This window comes from Semicossyphus pulcher, unplaced genomic scaffold, assembly GCF_022749685.1.
Source record: "Semicossyphus pulcher isolate SPU_LCO1_2020_fin unplaced genomic scaffold, fSemPul1.0.p SCAF_25, whole genome shotgun sequence".
Classification (NCBI taxonomy): Eukaryota; Metazoa; Chordata; class Actinopteri; order Labriformes; family Labridae; genus Semicossyphus; species Semicossyphus pulcher.
The window spans coordinates 7269486-7292440 of NW_027211699.1; the positions used below are offsets into that span (position 1 = coordinate 7269486).

Here is a 22955-nt window from a genome sequence, read left to right on the forward strand (position 1 = left end):
GATTTCCCGACTTCCTCGAATGCATCAGATCGATCCGACCTCCGTTCAGCAAACGAGCATTTCTAAAGTAGCTTTCTTCCTGACAACGCTTGAATTTGACTCTTTACTAATCTGCATCATGAGGTGCTTTTTTCGACAGCAGGAACTTTCCCCAGGAACTAGAAACCTTTTGAGGAACTATGTGCGTTCCGACAGCAGGAACCAGGGTCTAAATTTTGTTCCAGGGTAGTTGAAAAAGTCCCTGCTCAGGGGGCAGTACTTTCCAAAGGTCCAGGAACTTTCAGGGCGGGGCCTGCAGTGCTGATCGTTTCTGATTGGTCGAGTACTTGCAGTGTTTTATTTCACACTAGGGCTGCACAATATTGGAAAAGAAACATACACAGCGATACCTTTTGGTTTGTTCTGCGATATTTATTGCAATATTTATTAGATGCATTACCAGATGAATGCAGCACAAGTTGAATCTCCTCCATGCTAACAGGCTAACTGTAGTGTTGCACAAATGATGATACCTTTCTCTTCTTCTTTGAATTTTAATGGCGGTTGGCAAACCAGCCTAAAGGTGCATTACTGCCACCTACTGGACTGGTGGTGTAGTGCAGCTGCTTTTATTGCTTCTCCATACGTCATTGGTCTGATTTGCATAATCTTCTCGGGACTTTAGGCCACTGTGGAAACACAGACAACAACGGGCCACAGGAACCATTTAGCTCCTTAAATAGAAGTTCCTGGAACTTTTAGTCGAAAAGCACCTATGATGTTGAAATTTGGTTCCGGGGTAATTGATTTAGCCCCTGAAAAGTCCCTGCTCGGAGGGTAGTACTTTCCAAAGGTCCAGGAACTTACAGGGCGGGGCTTGCAGTGCTGATCATTTCTGGTTGGTCGAGTACTTGCAGCGTTTTATTTCACCCGCCAAGGGCGTAGAATTGGGTCGGGACGTTAGGGACATGCTGTGATTTTGTCCAGTTATTCATATATAATGTGCAGATCTAGTGATACAATTCAAACCTTCGGATGGAGTCGTTCACTGTTAACAGAGACTCCAGTCTGCATTGTAGTTCTTACAATTCACTGAGAAACCTGAGTCATAGAGCGCTAACAGGTTTCATCATCAAATTACCAGTTTCTGCGTCGCCGCCGTCTATATGCATGTGCGTGCTTCACCTCTACCCTTGCGTCTCTCTCTCTAAAGAAAGATACTTCCACCTCAAACTGCTGCATCAAAAAGAGGGTTTGACACTTTTCTGGGGGACGACCCCAGACCCCCCTCCCAAAACGAGATGTCTCCACCAATGAAGTGAAAAGTACGCCCTTGGGCAGTGTTAGTGCAGTTACTTGTATTGCTTCTCCATACGTCATTGGCCTGATTTGCTAAATCTTCCCGGGACTTTAGGCCATTGTGGAAACGCAGACAACAACGGGCCACAAGAACCATTTGGTTCCTTGAAGAGAAGCTCCTGGAACTAAAAGTTCCTGGAAGGTTAAAACATCCTGTTCTTCAGGTGGGAAAGTAGATAAAAACGTAGGTGCAAGAGAAAGTAGTGCAGGTACGGCAATAACAATCCTGAGTCACAACCTTAAATAAACTTGCTGCTCCCCTTCACCTGCAAAATCCCCAGCATGCACCTGTGTTTCCCTCCATTGTATCTGTCGCCTGACTCCTCGACTCTCCCTGTTCTTTATTCTCCGCGTTTCTCTCTTTCTTCTTCCTCTCTAATCTATATTCTGTCCTCTGATCAGGGAACAAGGTGAATCTCTCTCTCCTCTCCCTCTTTCTCCCCTTGCAGCCTGCATCACCCCTTCTATTCCCTCCCCCTCCTCCTCTTCCTCCCGCTCCCTCACTCATGTTTAATTCTTAGCTTGACTTCCAGCTGAACCACTTTTCTTGGATCCTAATGAGTTCTAGCTTCTACAACCATCCTTCCTTTGCACCTTTGAAGTTAGTGTAAAGAGTCTGTAGTGTCCAGTCCGGTTTACTCCCCTCGGGGCCGATGTTAGCCCCCTTTTTCTCCCCCTTTTCTCCCTTTCTTTCCATCCCACTTTTTCACGCTCGCTCCTTTTTCTTCTGCGGACAGCCTTAGCTTGTCTACTGCAGGCCTTTTTGGCAAGTTTGTGTTCCCTGGAGTGCAGTGAGTCTCTGTGTGTGCGTGTGTGTGTGTGTGTGCGTGTGTGTGTGTACATTTACATATTTTACAAGTGTGCAAACCTGACTTTACACACTCGTGCCTCAGCTCCCTGTGCTGGCCTCTCTTCCATAACTGCGTGTCCAATTAGCTGATGATCCATGTCCATTTCTCCTTCCCTCCGTTACAGTGGCACTTAAAGAGGAAAGGGCATAGGCAGAGTGTCCAGGTATGGTTTCACAGGTGGAGGGGAAATTGGCTAATTGATGACGCTCATTCAGTGGAGTAGAGCCACCAGGGCTGGAGGGCCCTCCAGACGTACAGCTGGACTCTCCTCTGCAGGAGAGCCGGCGCTCTGCATCTGAATGAGCTCCATCTCCAGATTTCTCACTTGACTCCTCGCTCCATCTCTCATCCTGTTTCTTCCTTTTCTCTCTGCAGTGTCACTTTTCATGTCTTACTTCATGTATGTCCAATTATTCCTTACTTTGTCATCCCTCTTTTAACTTCTTTGTCTCGTTTTCGCTCCCTCCAGCTTTCCTCTCCATCAGGATTCTGCTCTCTCCCTCGTTCCAGTCTCGTCCTTCCTGTTCACCTTGCTCTCATTCTTTACTCCGGGCCCAGTCCTCTCCTCTGTTCTAACTTTCTCCACTGTCGTATTTCGCTTGTCAGTAGAGATGATTTGATACCATGTTTTCCTTCCCCATACCAACTCTGATACCTAGACTTGATTAGTGGCCTTTAAAAGGCACTTCATTTAAACGGCACCTTTCACACAAACATGCAGCCCAAAGTGCTTCACAGAGGAACAAACGATGAATAAAAATCTCTTAAAAAATATTGAATAAGACAAAATAAATACCAGAGAGGAAGCGTCTCTTGATAAAACTATGATAAAAACTGTTAAATTTCATTTTAAAAATACCAAAGAGCTCCACATTTCGATATTTAAAGGCTGTGATGTCAACAGTTCAGGGGCATAAAAACAGAAGGTACCCCTCTGATAGAAGTTACATGTCATTAGTATTTACGAACATATATACACTATACTACTAACCTTGTTTGGATATGATTGTTACAACTGTTGCACGGCCTGGCCCAGTAAACTGCAGGAGTTTGTGACCTGATCCCTGTCGGCACCAGAGTCCGGTCGCACTTGAAGCTGTTTGCTGGCCCTTACTGACTTTGTTCCCTCTCGTCTACATCCCTCCTACTAATGCTCAGATGTACGTCTGCTGAATGAAACTGTAACATTGTAATAACAAGCTAAGCTAATGTTAGCATCACTTCGGGCTTGCATCTTCTCCTGACGTGTCATGTTTGGCCAAGAGTGTCGGAGAACATTCTTTTTCTTTTTTTTACCTGTTTAATGACCTTAAAGCTCCTGTGAGGAGTTTTTCATTGGTTTTGAAGCAGACTGAAATTAATCCTGATGACTCTATATGAGCTACAAAAGCAAACCAGACCATCAGCAACAAGATTGGTTACTTCTATATAGTTATTTTTAATGCCTGAAACTGCTGCCTTTGTTTACATTTTTATGGCTTTGTATGGCTTTGTCCACAGGGGGCGCCAAAATCAACACAAACCCAAAGTTCCCCACAGCAGCTTTAACTTTAAATTTCAGGAAAAACAGCCTCAAAGTAGAGAGAAACGTTGCACCTCTGTTTCACAGGACAGGTGCATAGGAGAGGAAAAAGTATGTCAACATTGCAAGTTTGAAGAAAAACAGCCTCAAAATGTTTGACTTGAAACACAGAGAGCTCAGACATTTGCTAGCTTTAGCTAACGTTACATTCTAAGCTAGCTTAAAGGGATAGTTTGGATTTTTGGACACTAAGTTGTATGAAATACTTGCTAGTAGTTTAGTGGATGCAAAGCTATTAGCTTACTCAGCGAGTCCAGTGGCCGGAGTTCTGTCCGGTTCTGAATGTAGAGTGAGTAGTTCCGGTGAGATGCCAGGTTCATGACACCAGAAAGTTTCACCCTACAAAAACAACAAGCTGATCCATTTCAAACACAAAATCATCGTCCTAGGATTTCATACACTGCGCCGTTTATTTGGCACTATTTTCTCTCTTGACAAATCCAGTATCACTACGCCTGTGGTAGGCCTGTTGTCAAGGTTACAAGGTTTCAAGGAAGTTTATTGTCATTTCAGAACATCTTAGTCCATAAAGGGAAGAAAATAAGGCTCTCAGGTCATGGTTCAAAAACGAAGCAATGATAGAAATTACAACAGTTATAAAAACTATAAACAAAAAACTATAAAACTAAACCTCTGACCACAAAGAGATCTAAGACTGTGCGTCTTTCTTCCTGCAGGTGGGTAAATGGGAGAACGGCTCTCTGTCCATGAAGTACCACGTGTGGCCTCGCTACGAGCTGTACGGAGGGGCAGCGACCAGGGAGGACGACCACCTGTCCATCGTGACTCTGGAGGAGGCTCCGTTCGTCATCGTGGAGGACGTGGATCCTCTGAGCGGGACGTGCATGAGGAACACGGTGCCCTGCCGGAAACAGATCAAAACCCTGTGAGACTCAGATACACAAATCAGTGTCCTAATGTGGGGTCGAATGTAAGAGAAACAGGGATGAGAATAGAGTGGGTGATATTTAAGTCATTTAGCTGAAGTGGTTTTTTTGTAGCTCACAGTCAAAGTGACCAAAGCAGAAGTGAAAAGAAAAACCTGGCAACTGCCTAAAGTTTTTTTTGTGAATGATGCTAATCTCCCTCGGCAGCTGTGCAGAGCCGCAGGTCCAATCACTTCACACTTCATCTGTGCGAGAGCGACAGCGCCAGATACCAACTCACCATCACAATCAACCATTCATGCCGAGCCACACAGAAGTGCTCCTCTGATTAAGTAATTATCTGTTTGTCTGTCCGCGCAGTAATCAGACGAAGGACTCGGGGATCTACATAAAGCGCTGCTGTAAAGGTTTCTGCATCGACATCCTGAAGAAGATTGCAAAGTCGGTCAAGTTCACCTACGACCTTTACCTGGTGACCAACGGCAAACACGGCAAGAAGATCAACGGGACGTGGAACGGCATGGTGGGAGAGGTGAGGAGATGATTCTGTAGGAGGATAGCACCTACACTTTACATCACCATGTCATCGTTACAGATGTAACTGCGGTTTAAAAGGTGGTGTTAAAAAAGTGGGCTATCATATCAACGCCGAACATTGCAGACAGATATCAGTCAATTTGGCAACACATCCGGGAAGAGGAAGTGACTTCTGTTTAAGGTAGAAGAGAAAATGCCTTGTTTACGAAACAGGGTTTGGTGCACAGGAGGATGGTGGAAACAGGATGGGTCAAAACCTAGTATGTGGCTGCATCAGGTCAGTGTGCGCTTTTGTAGGCAATGTCTTACAAGGACTGTCCTTATGAGGCAGATGACAACATGTTTGTAAGGACGTAGGTGAGGACAGGTGACTAGCAGCGGACGAGCAGCCTCGCCTACTCCCCGAACAAAGTATCCAGAGCCGTATAGACAGAGAGTCGCGTCAGTGGAGTGGTCCAATATGCTCCATGATCTGCCATTTCGATGTCGCAACTCTCTCTCTCTACGGCTGTGAAAGTACCGTCACTCAGTCAGTCAGTCAGTCAGTCACATACAGACCCATGTGTCAGGCTGTAATTATGTAAAACAGTAAAAAACAAACAAAGAATCAACAAAAACGAAAATTAAAACAGATTTTCCCCCAAACTGAAAAGTATTTTATATTTATCCCATAATAGTTAAATCACTTACTCACATGCAGCCCTTTAAAAGAGGTACAACTACTTCTTATCACTTGTTCACTTCATTAAAGCGACATTTTGCTTCTTAAACCTGCAGATTAATCTCAGATCATTTTGCTTTTTGGGCTGAACATTAAATCAAATATTAATCCCGATCACAATTTTTGGCTTCCCACGATTAAATAAACATGATTGACGGTGATATCGACGTTTAAAATGCTCCGCCCGTACAAAACTCTGCTGCATATCAAATCAAGCGCTCCCTAAACTAACAGCCCTTCCCCCAGGGGGCGATGGAGAGGTTTGGGCTTCACTTTTGGGGGAGCTGGCATGTCGTTTAATGAGTGCCCACCTCTCAGCAGCTGTTTAGAGTGGAAGAGCAAACAACAGAGAGAAGTCAAACGCCTGTAACAGAAGCCGAAGAGCTGGTCCCCCGAAACGGCTCCTCACCGCTCGTTTGGAGGTATTTGCGGGTGATTTTAAAGCTCCTGTGAGGAGGAGTTTGGTTATGAAACAAACTAAAATTAAAAATGATGCCTCTTTATGAGCTACAAAAGCAAACCAGACCATCAGCGACAAGATTGATTATTTCTATATAGTTATTTTTAATGCCTGTTACCACCACCGGGGGGGTAGGTGTCGAGGCGGTTAACTCCGCTCTGCCAAATCAGCCTTTTTTCTTTATTTTCCACGGCAAAGATTCACAGGAAGTGATACGTTTGAATGTTTAAGGAAAGCAGGGTGTAGAAAAACACTTCTTATACATGCACAGGAGAAGATCAGCAAAGAGATCAGGGGTACCACTTTGTCCACAGGGGGCGCCAAAATCCACACAAACCCAAAGTTCCTCACAGGAGCTGTAAAGGAGCAAAAAGCCGCTGTCAGTCAAAGCTGGTGTTCTCTGTAATCCATAGAAGCAATAATATTTGAAATCGGCGCCACAGCTGTGGAGAAAGTTGTACAAACAGCTCGTGGTTTCGCCCATTCTACATTCCTACAACACCCAGAATGCATTGCACCCCTCCCTCTGAAAGGGACGGCCCAGCGAGAGACGCTGGAGTGAAATACTACCGTTTATCTGCAGGTGATACAGAATCTGAAATACGACGAGAATATATCGGTGGATCGTCTAAACAATCTTCAGGTCTGCAGTCTACATTTCAAACCTAAAGATTTTGAACGAGACATGACATCGGAGGCGGCGTACTAGATTGAGGAAGTGTAGTATAGCGAGCTCCCTGGCTTTTTTACGTAGTCTGGCGGAGGTTTTTCAGGGCCCATTGGAGAAGCATCCTCCAATGGGCCAAATTGCATTTTTTTCCTCTACCATAATTAGCTCCCGATCATAGCATGATAGGACTGAGGTTGAAAATCGACGAACTGGCCCTTTAAGCAAGCAAAAATAATATGCAAAGAGTGCATGAAACCTGTGTCTGGGGCGCATAGCAACACAACTAACAACCAGCGATGAGTGTATGAAGGCCAAGAGGAATAATGTAGCTGCCAGTGACATCCATAACAGAGATCCTGTCCAGCTGTTACATTATAGACAGTGAGTTTGTTCTTGTTTTATATGTGCTCCCTGATCCAAACAGTGAGTAAAGTAAAGTGAAACACAAAGTGAACAGTACATTTTTTGACATATTGCAGTAGATTCTAACATTTGTGCTTTGACATGATTAGAAATGGTTGGCAACATAATTTATTTTGAATTATCTCTCAAAATATCATCTGTTTTATTCCTCTTATTCGGGGCCGGGCCGTAGGGTCATTTTGTTAACATGGTAACAACGCTTCAGAAGTTCCAGCTCTTTTTTAACATCATCCAAAAGTTGTTTCATAAAACAAACTAGTACAAAATGATTTTCTCGTCTGCAAAGAAAATAAAGTGCAGCTTCACATTAGATGCCTCCGTGCTTTGACAAAGATAAAACTCAGTGACCTCTCAAAGATCAAAGAGTTTAAGGCACAAAGATGGTGGGAATGACTTCCAGTGTAAATGTGATGCACGGATCAAAGAGGAGACAGATGTATACTTCCAGTTCACACCTGTGTCAGCTTCTATAGGAGCTGCCTGAAGGCTTCATTTCCTCCATGAAGTGTGTTTTCATACCTTGAATTATAAGATTTCCTTTCTGGGTCACTCCTCTGCCCCACAGGCCTCACACTTATGTCAGATGGGTTACGCGCCTCACCCATGGGTGCACACCGTTCAGTTAGCTGCAGCAGCAGTTCCTTAATCGTCATTGTTCCCCAGGTAAGGTCGCTGTCACTCCTCATACTTCAACCCGTACGAGCGAGTTGCAAGTTCTGACTTTGGCGGTTTGTTAATGAAGGAAGCGGATCGATCGCGGCCCCGAAAGGTCACAGGTTGAGCGCTCGCTCCGTCCCTCACTGAAGTTTGAACAACCTTCACAAGTCACCCACAGGATTACGTGTGCGTCTCCTCCCGCTGTAAAACTTTCGCGGTTCAATTTAGATTAAAAGTGACCCATTTAATCTATTACATAAAGCCATTTAAGTCGTCCCGCCAGTCTGCCAGTCAGTGTCTTCAGTGGGTGCCGAGCTGTAAGTGTGCTCACCTGTAATAAACTATATCGGCCCTGCTAAAAGCGCCATAATGAGCCATCTCCTTCTCACCCCCACAGATGGATGGTCATTAGCAGGACGGAGGAGGGCACACAGATGCACATGCAGACGAGGGACAGTTACGCATGAATAATCACAGAAATTAGAGAAAACATGCGTGAATGCCGACACAGACTGTTTCCGTGTGTGAACATTGAGGACACTCGTAAATCTGCCGTATCTGACGGAAACTCAGTGTCCTTCTCCTGCTGGAGCACGGCCAAATCCACTTTATATCTCACACTGTTAATGGACCGAAATCCGCGCATGCACGCTCCAGGACGTGCCTGGAAACACTCCTGACCACTCATATAGATCACCGAGGGCCTTTACACAATTTGCCACAGCTCGGGAAGACAATAGATCGAAAGGGAGGAAAAACGTGAACACTTTAAGACGGCCTGCAGTTCGTCCTAACTCGATTCTGGCAGTCAGTGTCACATTTCATGGGCTGCATTGACTCGCGCTGCCCCTAATAGCCCTAATCTAAAATATTAGAGGCAATCCACTTGATTACATGAGTTTGGCCTCGCCAGCAGTCACATAAAGACACACATACCAGCCGAGACGCACACACACACACACAAACGCAGATCCTTGCTCACTCATTCTCAATAACACCCACATGGGTCACTTTCATAACACGGAGAGAACAAGTCGTAGGAGGGAGATGGAGAGAGCGAGCGGAGAGAGAGGAAGTGAGTACACTGCACTGGATGGACTCGCTCTCTCTCCTCCCCGGGAGACATTTCGCACATTCAGGCACGAACACGCACACATAAGTGAACATGCACTTACATACTGACAGAACAAACAAGACTGAAAAGTTACAAATGCACACGTAGACTCACACAAAACTCTTTGAAAACTGCAGATAATGTGCAGAGTAGATGTGTAATATTCTCCCTGCCTGTAAAGGTCCACTTCACAGGTGGAGAACAAAGGTCTCGTTCTCTCTGTCTTTCTCCCTTTATGACTCACTCACACACACACACACACACACACAAACACACACTCTAACGCTGAAGCACGTACTGGAGCTTTGACTCACACAGTCATCACACACGCCTTATTAAGTCAGTGAGACAGTCTCGTCCCACTTTATCCCTGTGCTGTAGGGCTCTGAAAATTTGGGGCTAAATATATTACCTGTGCTGAGGAAGAGGAGGGAGAGGGGAGGGAGGCAGGTAGAGGAAGGAGAGGCAATGGGGCGGCTATTTCAAGACGCCATGACCCACTGTGGTAACCCACTTTCTTCCTCCCTCTTTCTGTCTTCCTCCCTCCGTCTCTCCCCTGGCGAGAATCACAAGCGTCCACTCCGAGTGCTGTGTGTGTTGTCCTCCTTCTCTATCTTTGTCTCTAATTCAACATATTCACACGGCGGCCATTTTCCTCTGACGATAAGCACAGCATGGGAAGCTAAAATACTGTTTGTAAGTTATATAAACAAAGAAAATCGTATTTGAAAAACCCATTAGCTACCGTTTGACAGCTAACATTAGCATTTAACCACTTCCTAGGCAACCGTTTGGTAGCGTTACGATACAATTCAAAAGGCGTAAATGCCTAGCTTACAGTACCATAGGGCTAACGTTAGCTGTTGTGACTAAGCTGTTGGTAGCTAACTAGTTATCAAAGAGGTTGTTTCACCTTGAAATATGGCCTTATTTTTACTACTTTACAGTTAGCTAGCTAGCATTACTATTACCTAGGAGTTCACACCTTTCCTACTGAACTAAAAATACAATAGATAGCGAAAAATCTGACCATATTGCATGCTAAAACAACATATTTGAAAATCCATTAGCTACTGTTGGACAACAGCTAAAGGTAACATAAGCTAGGATTTGGCTGAGTGCTAACGCTAGATGTTGTGACTTAGCTATTGGTAGCTAACTAGTGATCAAATATGTTGTTTTACCTTGAAAAATGGCCTGACTTATTACTACTGTACAGTTAGCTAGCTAGCATTACCGTTAGCTGTTAATTTACCTCTTTCCTACCATGTCATGGTACATAATCAAACGGTAGTGTTAGCATTTAGCTCCTTCCTAGCTGGGAAGCCCAAATGTGGTTATAATGTGATGCTACTAGATAGTGAAAATCCGAAGGGGACATCTGACCACATTTCATGCTAAAACAACATATTTGATAACCCATCAGCTAACATTTTACACCAGCTAACATAAGCATTCAACCACTTCCTAAGTTACCCTTTGGTAGTGTTACAAAATATGATTGGAAAGGCTTAAATTCCTAGCTAATGGTAACATAAGCTAGTAATTGGCTGATTGCTATCGTTAGCTGTTGTGACTAAGCTATTGGAAGATAACCAGTTACCTTGGCGTCTTTACGGGGAGCTGCCTAGTATTACCGTTAGCTAGGAATTTATGCCTTACCAACCATTTTTTGTAATAATCAGATGGTAATGTTAGCATTCAGCCCCTTCCTGCTGTTATAATGTGGTGCTAAATTATTCCGGGTTAGAGGTCATAACAATGTTGAGTCATACAAATCCTGATCATTTCACTGCTTCCAATGGAAAAGACAATGGATAGAGAAAATGAGGTCATATTTCAAGTTACATGTGCACAGTAGATCATTAGTGGATGAAGGGTGTTTGAATAATGGATGCTCTGTCTTTCATTTTTTCCTCACTAGGTGGTGTTGAAAAACGCCCACATGGCCGTCGGCTCCTTGACCATCAACGAGGAGAGGTCGGAGGTCATAGATTTTTCCGTCCCCTTTATAGAGACGGGCATCAGCGTCATGGTCTCCCGGAGCAACGGCACCGTTTCGCCCTCGGCCTTCTTAGGTGAGGAGCACAGCAGCCTGAATGTCGGCCATGTTTTTGACACTTTTTGATCATGTAACTTTGAAGCTAAAATATGAAAGTTAAAGTCATAAAGAAAATAGGTTATTACACCTGCTGTTGAAGTCATTAATGGCCTCCCTTTTCTGCTCGCGCATGGTGGGAGGGCTTTGGTTCATAGCTGCTTTTGCTGCTGGGACCCTTGTAAACCTGCCGTGATAGGCCACGCCCTTTTCCACAAGATACACATGACATCAAGAGTTTCTTTGAGTTTCATAGTGCTGTAACTTTTTTTTGTTTGGTCGCTTTTGGCTGTCGTCCATTTTTCCAGCTCAGAAGTTGCACAAAAAGTGATCTAGTGGATGAACAAAGCGACCAGCGCCGAGCTTTAATGCGTTTGTATGATGGAGCAGACTGTTCTGCATGATAATATGGCTAACAGTTTATTTATTCTCTCTTTCTCTCCCTGTCTCTTTGCCCTCTTACATTTCCCACTCCTACTCAATTCCTCTGACTCTCCTTCCTCTTCTCAATCTGCTGCTGCACATTTGCATATCTCTCTCTTGCCCTCTCCCTCCCTCGCTTCGTTCTCTCTCTCTCCGCTCTTTTTTCCTCCCTCTCCTGATGTCCCTTGTCTCTTCCCCATCTTCGGCCTTCTTTTCCCCTCTCTCTTCTCTCTCCCGAATCTCTGTCCGTCCACGCTCCCTCCCTCTCTCCCTTGCCTCCCTTCATCTCTCCCTCTCCCCTCTTCCCTCTCTCGCCCTCCAGAGCCCTTCAGCGCGGATGTGTGGGTGATGATGTTCGTGATGCTGTTGCTGGTGTCAGCAATGGCGGTGTTTATATTCGAGTACTTCAGCCCTGTGGGCTACAACCGCTGTCTGGCTGACGGCAGAGGTGAGAGGCCTCGGCTCCACACACATGAACACACACACACACACACACACACACACATAGGCACTAGCATGGGACCTGTTGGGGTTTGGGTGGGGGCAGCACTTGAGGATTTATATGCAAATGAGAGCAGACACTTTCTCTTCCTGTCCTGTGTTGCCTCCTTTATCTCTCACTCTTCCTGCTCTAAACACAGCAGATGATTGGATGCGCTCAGGTTGAATTTACCAGTAAATGATACCTTTGCGACATGTTCAAAGTGTTAAAAGTGATGTAAAATACTCCTGAAGTGAGACTCTGTAGCCCTCTAAAGCAAATCTGCTTCGTAGGAAATGTAAGTCTGACAGCAAAGTGTTAACCGTCAGTAGCTAACTGGTCACGACACAAACTTTCATCTGGATAGAGAAAACTCAAAGCACCTGGTTCGTGCTCCAAGGTAAAAACAAAAATGTTAATATAAAGTTAAAAGAAATAAAAGTCCAAATGTACGGAAGCCCGAAGTGGACAGGAATCCATACATTTTATTTATAAACAAGTGTTTTCCAGTTCTCAAGATCTCAACTTATCTATCTCGTTATCTCGAGAGAACGTTTTACAGCTCATTTAAAAGTCCTAAAAAATCTGATGTTTGAATGGATCCAAATAAACACCAGTGCTGACCTCATTTACATTTCAAAATCAGTCCCTCCAGGATTTCGTGGGCTTTTTCTGTGATTGTTGCGGCCTAAAATGTCAGATTTCACATCAGATTTTTGAGAAAGTTGCAAGCTGCGATGATTTTTCAGGCTTTTTTGTGTGTAACACAACACCTCCACTGTGAGCTAGAAACGCTCAAATGAAGCCGTCACTTCCAGTCAATTTTCATGTCAAGATGCAAAATGGAATTTTAGAAAGGAAAGTTAAAGGCAACCAGCAAGTGGACAAGTGAACGGTCTTCAACATGGATAAATAATCACAAGAACACATTAGTGTTGGATTTGTTATCATGGATTCACTGTATCGAGTCTGCATAAAGACTCTGTAGGTCCAGGCTGAATTTAGACATGTAATCCCATTGAGACGCGTTGGTCTCATTCTCAAGAGAGACCTGTCAGGATTAGGTAGCTCTTGAAAGAGAGACCATAGCTGTCTGCTTCACAGCATAAAACAAGTAAGGCCCCGTGTCCACAGAGCGCCTTTTTCTGAGGACAGAGCGCATGCGGCCGCCTGGAGAAAAAACGCTGCACCCAGCAGCTCCGCCTTTTTTATGCGGCCGCTCCGAGTTAAAAATCTCTGAACTTTTCAGAAAGGCGCTGGTGTCGTCACCGCGTTTTTTTTCAGGCAACCAATCAGATGGGGCGCCACTCGTCACCATGGTTACTACCAAACATAGAGGAGCAACTTGTTTTGGCCGCTTCTGTCTACACGGAGCTGTACGATAAACAAACAAACAGAATCACAATAGAGCCCGTTTGTGGGACACTAAATGTGCCGGTAAGTGTTGTGTTTTTATCGCCCTTCGCATTGTAAGCTTGTTGTTAGCTGTGTAGTAAGTTAAACTTGTTGTCATAGAAACAAAACCCTCGAGAGAGTTTTTTCTCTCGCTGCATAAGCGCTTCATCCCAGCCAGAAAATGGCGCTATGTGCACACGGGGCCTTAGTCTGTAGCATGCAGCGTTCTGGAGATATTAAAGGCACAGTAATCGATACTCTCCGATGTTTAAACAACATGCAGACCTATGATGATCCATATTTGGTGATGTACACGTCGACGCCCATGGGGGAAATAGGTTGATTTGCGTGAATTCGCTGAATCGCAACTTCAACTTCCTGGAGGGACTGAAAAATCCCAAACTTGAATCTCTGCTGGTAAAGTTTGCAAATGAGGATTCAGAGTTTGCAGGGAACGTGGCGGCGGGCTCTTCCAGAGTGTTTGATGAGTAATGCTCCAACCAGTAATTTGCAGCAAACAAGCAGGCGCAGGTAGAGCTGTGCAGGTTAATGTTTTCTCTCTGTAACGATGCCAGAGTCGATTATCTCGAACAAATTGTCTCTTGCTGTGCACAAAGACTGACACAGACACACACAAACACACCGCAGGCCGCCTCCACATACAGACCAGCCGTCCTCGCTGACCCAATCACTTCATTCTCCTCTCCTCCTCCACGCCGCTCGCTTTTTTACCATGTTCAGGTGTGTTTTTTTTTCGCTGCATGGGCGTCTTCACACCTGCTGCGCCTCCTTCTTCACACCGGATGAGGCATTTGCATCCGCTTCCATATTTCTAAAAATCATGTGCCAGCTCTGACAGCGAGGGGCGACTTCTGTGTCAGATCTCTCGGCCAGAAAAATACGAAAAAAAAATCAATGTCTTCCCACAACTCTCTCTCTCTGCCGTGGCTATATATAGGCAACGGCCATCTTTTTTTCATTCCTCTCATCCTTCATGTTCTGGAGAAGATGTACTCCTCCCTAAAGCGCTGTTCTCTCCTTGTTCTATCTGCTCGTCGCGCTGTGGGAGTTTGGTATCAGGAAGAGTGCAGATCGAAGTTTGGACTCAAAGGATTCAGAACGATGTATCAATGGCGAGCCGGCCGATTTGTAAACTCTCTGACCGATTCATTTAAACAACTTTCTCTCAAACTTCACAGAGGAGATAGTTGGCACGATAAACTGCGTTTGTCTGTGAACAAAAGCTCCGTACAACAATACACACCCACACGCACACACACACACACACACACACACACTCTCTCTCTCACACACTCACACATACCCACACGGACACTGTGAACCAACTGCTAATCGCTCCATTACGGCACGAATGAAGCGGTCTGCGTCCAGCTCAGAGATGACTGAACAGACACAGATTCTTACTCATACAAAAAATCTATCAGTTACTATGACTGTCAACATAAAGGGTTAATTTTTATTAATATTTCTATTTATACCAATGGGGCGTCGGGTTAGCTCAGCGGCTAAATCGCCGTCCTACATACAGACGCTATAGTCCTGTGGCGGCCCAGGGTTCGACTCCCACCCTCGGACCTTTGCCGCATGTCATCCCCTCTCTCTCCTCCCCTGTTTCCGACACTATCCACTGTCTCAGCTTCTCAGGAGGAGTATTTATATATGCAATTAGTTTTGATTAATTGATCATAAAGCCCTGTCAGTAACATAAATCAGCTGTCTTATTGATCGTACACGCTGCTTTAGAAACTGATCGCTCCCTGTGTTTCCCTCAGAGCCTCACGGCCCGTCCTTCACCATCGGGAAGGCCATCTGGCTGCTGTGGGGTCTGGTCTTCAACAACTCTGTGCCCGTGCAGAACCCCAAAGGCACCACCAGCAAGATCATGGTGTCCGTGTGGGCCTTCTTCGCTGTCATCTTCCTTGCCTCCTACACTGCCAACCTGGCTGCTTTCATGATCCAGGAGGAGTACGTGGATCAGGTGACCGGTCTGTCAGACAAAAAGGTAAGATAGAGCTTCAGTCTTCTTTTAGTCATCTGTTGACTATTAAATAAGATGTTTACACGCCTCTCTCTCTCTGTGTTTAGTTCCAGAGTCCAAACGACTTCTCTCCTCCGTTTCGGTTCGGCACCGTCCCGAACGGGAGCACAGAGAGAAACATCAGGAACAACTATCCAGAGATGCACTCCTACATGACCAAGTTTCATCAGAGGAACGTCAACGAGGCTCTGCAGAGCCTGAAGGCCGGGTGAGAACCTGCAGCCTAGAGTGCTTCCTTTAGCTTACATGTAACGCAAAATGTACAGTTACAGTTCTCGTACTCGAGATCGGTATTGGTCTCCAGAAACATTTCAGGACCACTTTTTGAAGGTCTCTGTTTTCTTTCACTGAAGTCCTAACAACTGTTCTGCTTGCATAATGCACGTTAATAATCTCTTCCTTTCTCCAGGAAGCTGTAGGCCCAAATATTAACCTTAAATTGATAACCTCAAAGATTTTCATTAAAATTAATGTCTGTTAAGTCTCTATCTATCCCCCAATGAGGTAACACAATGGTGATTGAGCCTATGGCCCACTGATGAAAGACTTTGCATTTGCAGTGTATAGTTTTATCACAGACTGGGTGTCTGTGGTGACTTAAAAATCACAAGCAGCGCCCAGTTAGTGACGCGTTTTCCATCAGCCAGCAGTGGTTGGTCTGCCAGAGAGGGTAGGCGGAGCTAAGCGGCTGCTTTTCCGCTCTCTGCAAGTGTTGCGAGTAAACAGTAATCTACTATGGATGAACAAACAAAGAAAAGATGGATGACTACAGATACAACTTCAACAAGAAGTGAAAATCCAAAGAAAAAGAAACAAACTCGACGCTCAGATGAAGCAAACAGTCTAAAGAGGAAAGCGACCGTCAGCGAGGAAAATCAAGAGTTGCAACCTTACTCTGATTGAATGCAACAACTTCTGCTTCAAATCCAATCAATAACTTGCTTGTTATAAACAATGTTAGCTAAGGTAAGGTTAAATATATGTTAGCTCCAGCTCGCTCATTTGGTAGAGAGACCATGAGATGTGACAGCAGAGAGTGGAGAACGAGTGATGCACTTCTTCTTCTATGAAAACGTTACGTATTAAAAAGGTGGCTTTGCCAGGCGATTAGCACACAGGACGCTACATACAGGATGCTAATACTAATGAGTTTAAATACACGGCTGAAGATCTAATATATTTTCAAGTGTTTTTCGAGTGCTCACCTGGCTTTGGGTGTTGGATATTTAAATGAAAAACACACATTTACTGCCTTCCTGTGAGAGTTTTATCACCTTAAAGAGGATCAATATTATAGAGGTATGACAACAAACTATAACAGCTCGTGTTTGTACTCACAGAAAACAAATGAAAATTCCCACCTATAGAAGTCACCTCAGCGATGCCTGTTTATATTTTAATGAACACAATTCTCGTGGTAAACGACATTTCACGCATGCTGTATACACCACTGTATGTGCCAATTAAATAAAGAGGAAGAAAAGTAATTGCAGTCCACAAAACTCATTTAAAACATCGCATTTTACGTGTCCCAGCTTCAGCTTCTCGTAATGAAACCTCATTATATTCAGCATTTCCCGCATAAATTTCCATTGTAATGAATTTAATGGGGAGTGCACACAAACAGCGACTCAAAAATGTAGAAATATTAAAACACTTTTCATTATAATGAAGTCTCATATTGTAGCAGAAAGTTTAAAATGTGGCAAAAAGAGTAAAAAGAGAAATCCAGACTCTCCTGCTTTTCGTCCTGTGAACACGCTGTAGCTGAATATCTCCAATAATACTTTCACTCCCCCTCTTCTTCACTTCTCCTCACGTGTGCCTCTCCACCGCTCTGTGTGCCAGCTCCGGCTCCAGCCTTTGGCAAACCGAGTGGAAGTCTATTCCACTTATCAGCAGCTTAGTGCTGTTTAGCAGGTTAATTGGAATGTAGTAGCTGTGATGTCTGACTCCCGAGTGCTAATTAATTGTATCTCTCTCTCTCCTCTCTCTCTTTTTTCATCAGCAAACTGGACGCTTTCATTTACGACGCGGCCGTGCTGAACTACATGGCCGGCAGGGACGAGGGCTGCAAGCTGGTGACCATCGGCAGCGGCTACATCTTCGCCACCACCGGGTACGGCATCGCCATCCAGAAGGAGTCGCTGTGGAAGAGACACGTGGACCTGGCCATCCTCCAGCTGTTTGGAGACGGTGAGGAAGCATGTTGTTCTCCTCGTCTTGTTTTTTTCATACGTGCTGCTCAGTTTGTCTCTCACTCTGTCATGCATATAGTACAAATGAGATGATATATAGACATCAAGAGATTAAACAATCACCATACAGAACACGATATGGACTGTGGCAGTTTTTAAACACGTGTTAATGGAAAGTAAAAGGCGGCAGACTTTGACAGTTTCAGGCAGAAATCTCAGTCAGGTGCTTCAGTGATTTGATTGGTCCTGTTCACCTTGCGTCACTTCAGCATCAGTGGAAATGTTCAGGTCAGCTCAGTGGGCTCATTTTAACAAAGCTAAAGAGTAAACCAATGCTATGCTCTTCCAATTGTAGAATCTGACTATTTCTTGAGCAAAGAAATTAAATCACTAATCAATACGACACGATACAAAGCGATACGATACAAAACGATACGATACGACACGATACGATACGACACGATACATTACAGTATGATACGGTATTGTACAATATAAAACGAAACGATACTATACGATACGATACAAAATGATACGATACAAAACGATACGATACAATACAAAATGATACAAAATGATACAAAATGATAAGAAACGATATAAAGCGATACGATACAAAACAAAGCAATACAAAATGATACGAAACGATACAATACGTTACGATACAAAATAATGTGATACAAAGTGATACGATACAATACGATGTAATACAAAATGATACAAACGATACAAAACGATACGGTATGATACGAAATGATACAAAATGATACGAAACGGTATAAAGCGATACGATACGATAAAAAACGATATGATAGGATGAGTTACGATACAAAGCGATACGTTGCGATACGATACATTACGGTATGATACGGTGTACAATATGATATGATACGATACAAAATGATATGATATGATTAGATATGATACGAAGCGATACGACACAATAAGGTATGATACGGTATGATATGATATAATACGATACACTTTATTGTCCCCATAAGGAAATCTGTCTTGGACTCTTTCTGCTAACATTTAGCTGCATTCACAGTCGTACTAATAACAAAATAAAATAAAACAATAAAAACAATCAACATGTAAACAGAGAAGCACATACCAATGACAACCACAAACAACATGACAGGACGAAACAAAACAGAGCAAGTAGTACACCATAGCAGAAATGGCACACTGAGTGAGAAGATTTAACAAGAACTTTGGAATTTCCAACAAAATCAGAAGGAAAAACAGACCAAATTCGATTCGATCTAATGCTCGAACATCTGAAAATATTTCCAAGTTGTCATAAACCTGAAATATCCTTTAGGAGCTAATTCAAGGTGCCTGATTTACCCACCGATGTGCTGTGAACAGACCTTGCCTCAGGCTGTGCCTCAGGGAGAAATAACAGTGGCTCAGTTACTTCTTATATACTGTATGTTATCGTAAAATACACTAATTACAACGTTTACCCTAAATACAAACGTTGTAAGCATCTCAGGCAGTGAAATGTAGGGTTTTCTGAAAGAGGGACGAGATAATAAAAGTTTTTTAAGGAATTTTGGAGTCTGAGAGAACGATTTTTGGATTTATTTGCTCTACAAGTCGAATGTGCACTTGGTTCATCCTTATATATATCAAGAACAGGCAGAAGAGGTAAGACAGCGCTGCCAGGAATATAAGGTTCGATTGAGCTCCACCTTGGGGGCTCTGTGCTTTATGATCACGCTTGCCTTTTATGGGAGACTGTCCAAGCTCTCCAGGGCTTGTTCTTCTGAAACACTCGAGCCGGAGCATTAATGAGCCTCAGAACGAGCCGGGAATGAAATGAAATGTGTTCAAACTGTCCATTCCTAACCCGCACTGTATGTGTTTTATGGTTTTCAAGCAAAAACTCCTCGTCGTAAACAAGTCAGAGTGTCACAGACGGCGGCTGATAGCAGAGTTTATCGACTTTACACTCTCATTTACACCATGTCCTGTTTGATATACAGCTCATTTCAGACTGGGAAGTTTGGCGTGTGTGTAAGTGTGTGTGTGTGTGTGTTGTAGCTAGTTTACTTGGGCATGTTCCAGCGTGTTGTTGGGGTCCTGAACCAAGGGCCCTCCGGGGGCCCGCTATACTGCGTCCCAGTTAGGGGTGCCAACATAGCTCCTGGTGTATTTCAACTCTGTGTGTGCATGAGTGCCAGAGTTTGTGTGTGTGCGTGCATGTGAATATGGGTCAGGCCTCTGAGAATGAAAGGGCCGATGTGTGTAAGCGAGAAGTGTGTGTGTGTGAGATAAAGAGAGAGAGGTGAAGAGAATCTGACTATTTATGACACAGGTTTATTTTTATCAGCCTACATACAAGTCAGAGAGTGTTCAGCGAGTATTGTTTTTCACTTATTGATTGAAGCTCTTTATCTTTTAGTGTGAGCAGAGTGTATTTATGCGTGTATAAATGTGGGTCGTCATACAGGATCCAGTCCACCTCGTCTCACCTCTCTCAGGATCCCAATGTCACTGCGCCCCGCCTCGCCGTCCTGTCCCCTCCTGGTGGCCTAGAAAGTGCCCAGACTCACGTGGAGGGCCCGGTGCCCTGGTGCGAAGGCTGGAAGGGAGTCTGAGTAGTTTGACGCAGGCCCGAGTAAAAAAATATGCCACAGCTGTTGTGAAAAGGAAGCAGCGGATTTGATTGGGGATTTTTCTGATTTGATGTTGGATAGAAAGTTTGTTGAAAGATGAAAAGACATGCTAAGTCTTTTCACGCCAGGCTTCATTTCCAAGAAATTAGCCCCCCAAAACTCAAGAAAATGATCACACTACAAACACAAACAACAGTGTAGTGATAGCAGAGACTGTAATGTTAGTCAAAGCTAGCAAAATCCAACAGCTAACATTAGCATTCAACTACTTACTAGACAGTTTATTATTAATATGACAGATTCCTAGCTAAAGGTAATTGGTTGAGTGCTAATGCTAGCTGTTCTTAATAAGCTGTCAGTAGCTAACAAGTTATCAAATATCTTGTTTTAACTTGAGACATGGCCTGATATTCACTTCTTTACAGTTAGCTAGCTAACATTACCATCAGCTAGGGATCTACACCTTTCTATTTTTACAAGTAGTACACAATCAAACAGTAATATTAGCTAGAAAGTGGTTGAATGTTATCGTTAGCTGCTGTCCAACACTAGCTAACAGGTTATTAAACAATGTTTTTTATCTTGGTATATGGTCTGATATTCACTTCTTTACAGTTAGCTAACATCACTGTTAGCTAAGAATGTATGCCTTTCCATTCGTATCGTGTACACTTGAGTAGTACACAAACAGCAATGTTAGCAAAGAAGTGGTTGAATGCTGACATTAGCTGCTGCCCAACGCTAGCTAACAGGTCATCAAATATCTTGTTTTAACTTGAGACATGGCCTGATATTCATTTCTTTACGGTTAGCTAGCTAACATTACCATTAGCTAGGGATCTACACCTTTCTATTTGTAGCGGGTACACTGTACAAGTAGTACACAATCAAACAGTAATATTAGCTAGAAAGTGGTTGAATGTTATTGTTAGCTGCTGTCCAACACTAGCTAACAGGTTATTAAATATGTTAACTTGAGACATGGCCTGATATTCACTTATTTACAGCTAGCTAGCTAACATTCCTGATAGCTAGGAATTTACACCTTTCCATTTGTATCGTGTAAAACTACACTGTATAAGTAGGACACAATATCAAACAGTAATATCAGCTGAGAAGTGGTTGAATGCTAACGTTAGCTGTTGTTCAACAGCTACCAGGTCATCAAATAAGTAGAAATATGGTCAGTTGTCTCTCATGACTTTCACTATCCCTGTGTTATCAGTTGCTTGTCAATCCAGATGCACCGAAATGAGTCATTTGTAGGATCCCCTAAGTTATTTAACTTCCCCCCCTGAGCTTAATGTCAGAGGAAAATGGCCGCCGTGTGAAAATGGTTAAAACCCCTGAAAAGTTTGTCGTGCCAAGAATGAACCTAAATGTCCAATCAATGTATCTTCTGTTTTAAAAAGCCTTTTTACAGGAGACAATAAGACATGTCAGAGTAGCCATAGTAACAAACCTGAGACTAGCTGTTGGTAGTTATGAAAAGGAATATTTTAGGAGTTTGCCAGCAAGTCTACACTACTTTGATTACTCCATAAAACCATAGTTGGTGTGTCCCCAGCATTAATTAATCATCACAGCCAAATTTGTAGCTTTAACCTGCTGAAACACATTCAGAAACGTAAGAAAGTTCAATAAAAGCTGCTTTACAAACACTTCTATCTATGATGACCTGGATTTGAATCCCCTCCAGAAACAGTTGTTGCATTCCCTCACAATGCTTCGACTTTCCACCGTGAGCTATCCAACAAACCTTCACTATACCCGCCAAAATAAAAGCACTTCGGCAGAAACAGAAACGGGAGACTTTTTTTTCAAAAGAAAAGAAGACATTTAAAGTTTCTGAGATAAAACCTCTGCTTGGCCTGTTTAAAAAACAAAGTTATCTACTTGAAATGCTCCGGTCATGATTTAAGCCACTTTCACTTCACAACTGCTGCCAATGGTTGCCGTTCACACTCAGTTTCTCAGCAGCCTCGACTTTGGGACGCTGTATGATTCCATCTGCATATTTGCATGCATGTGTGTGTGTGTGTGTGTGTGTGTGTGTGTGTGTGTGTGGGCCCTGCATCTCCCTGAGTTTGTATGCTGCTGAGCTTCTCATTGATGCTCAGAGGCCAGCCAGTGCTCCGGAGTCGCGCTGACGTGCAGCGACAGCGGCTGAATGTATGATTAATTAAGCGACGCCTGCCCTGCCACAGTCGGCTTTGATAGAGAGCAGCTCGTGATGAAACAGAAGGTGACCCACAAAAGAGACCAGAAGCTCAGGGACCAGCAACTCTCTCTCTCACACACACACACACACACACACACACACACACACACAAATATCCATACATGCACATGCATTCGTATGCAAACACATTCAACAATTTGCATAAATTCCTGCACACGTTGACTCCCTATTTCTTTTTAAGCACTTTTAGACACA

At 43.8% G+C, this 22955-nt stretch overlaps 1 protein-coding gene across 3 annotated transcripts in view; it reads left to right on the forward strand.

The window, feature by feature from the left end:
• The window catches only part of LOC138604410 (glutamate receptor ionotropic, NMDA 2B-like), a 153871-nt gene that overhangs the window by 116467 nt on the left and 14449 nt on the right, over positions 1-22955 (forward strand). For all 3 annotated transcript variants that reach the window (XM_069676337.1, XM_069676341.1, XM_069676340.1), the window contains exons 9-15: positions 4449-4657; positions 5019-5190; positions 11165-11318; positions 12084-12209; positions 15431-15660; positions 15744-15904; positions 17705-17892. In XM_069676337.1, coding sequence (XP_069532438.1) covers positions 4449-4657; positions 5019-5190; positions 11165-11318; positions 12084-12209; positions 15431-15660; positions 15744-15904; positions 17705-17892 — 1240 coding nt within the window. The remainder of the gene's footprint in view (positions 1-4448; positions 4658-5018; positions 5191-11164; positions 11319-12083; positions 12210-15430; positions 15661-15743; positions 15905-17704; positions 17893-22955) is intronic.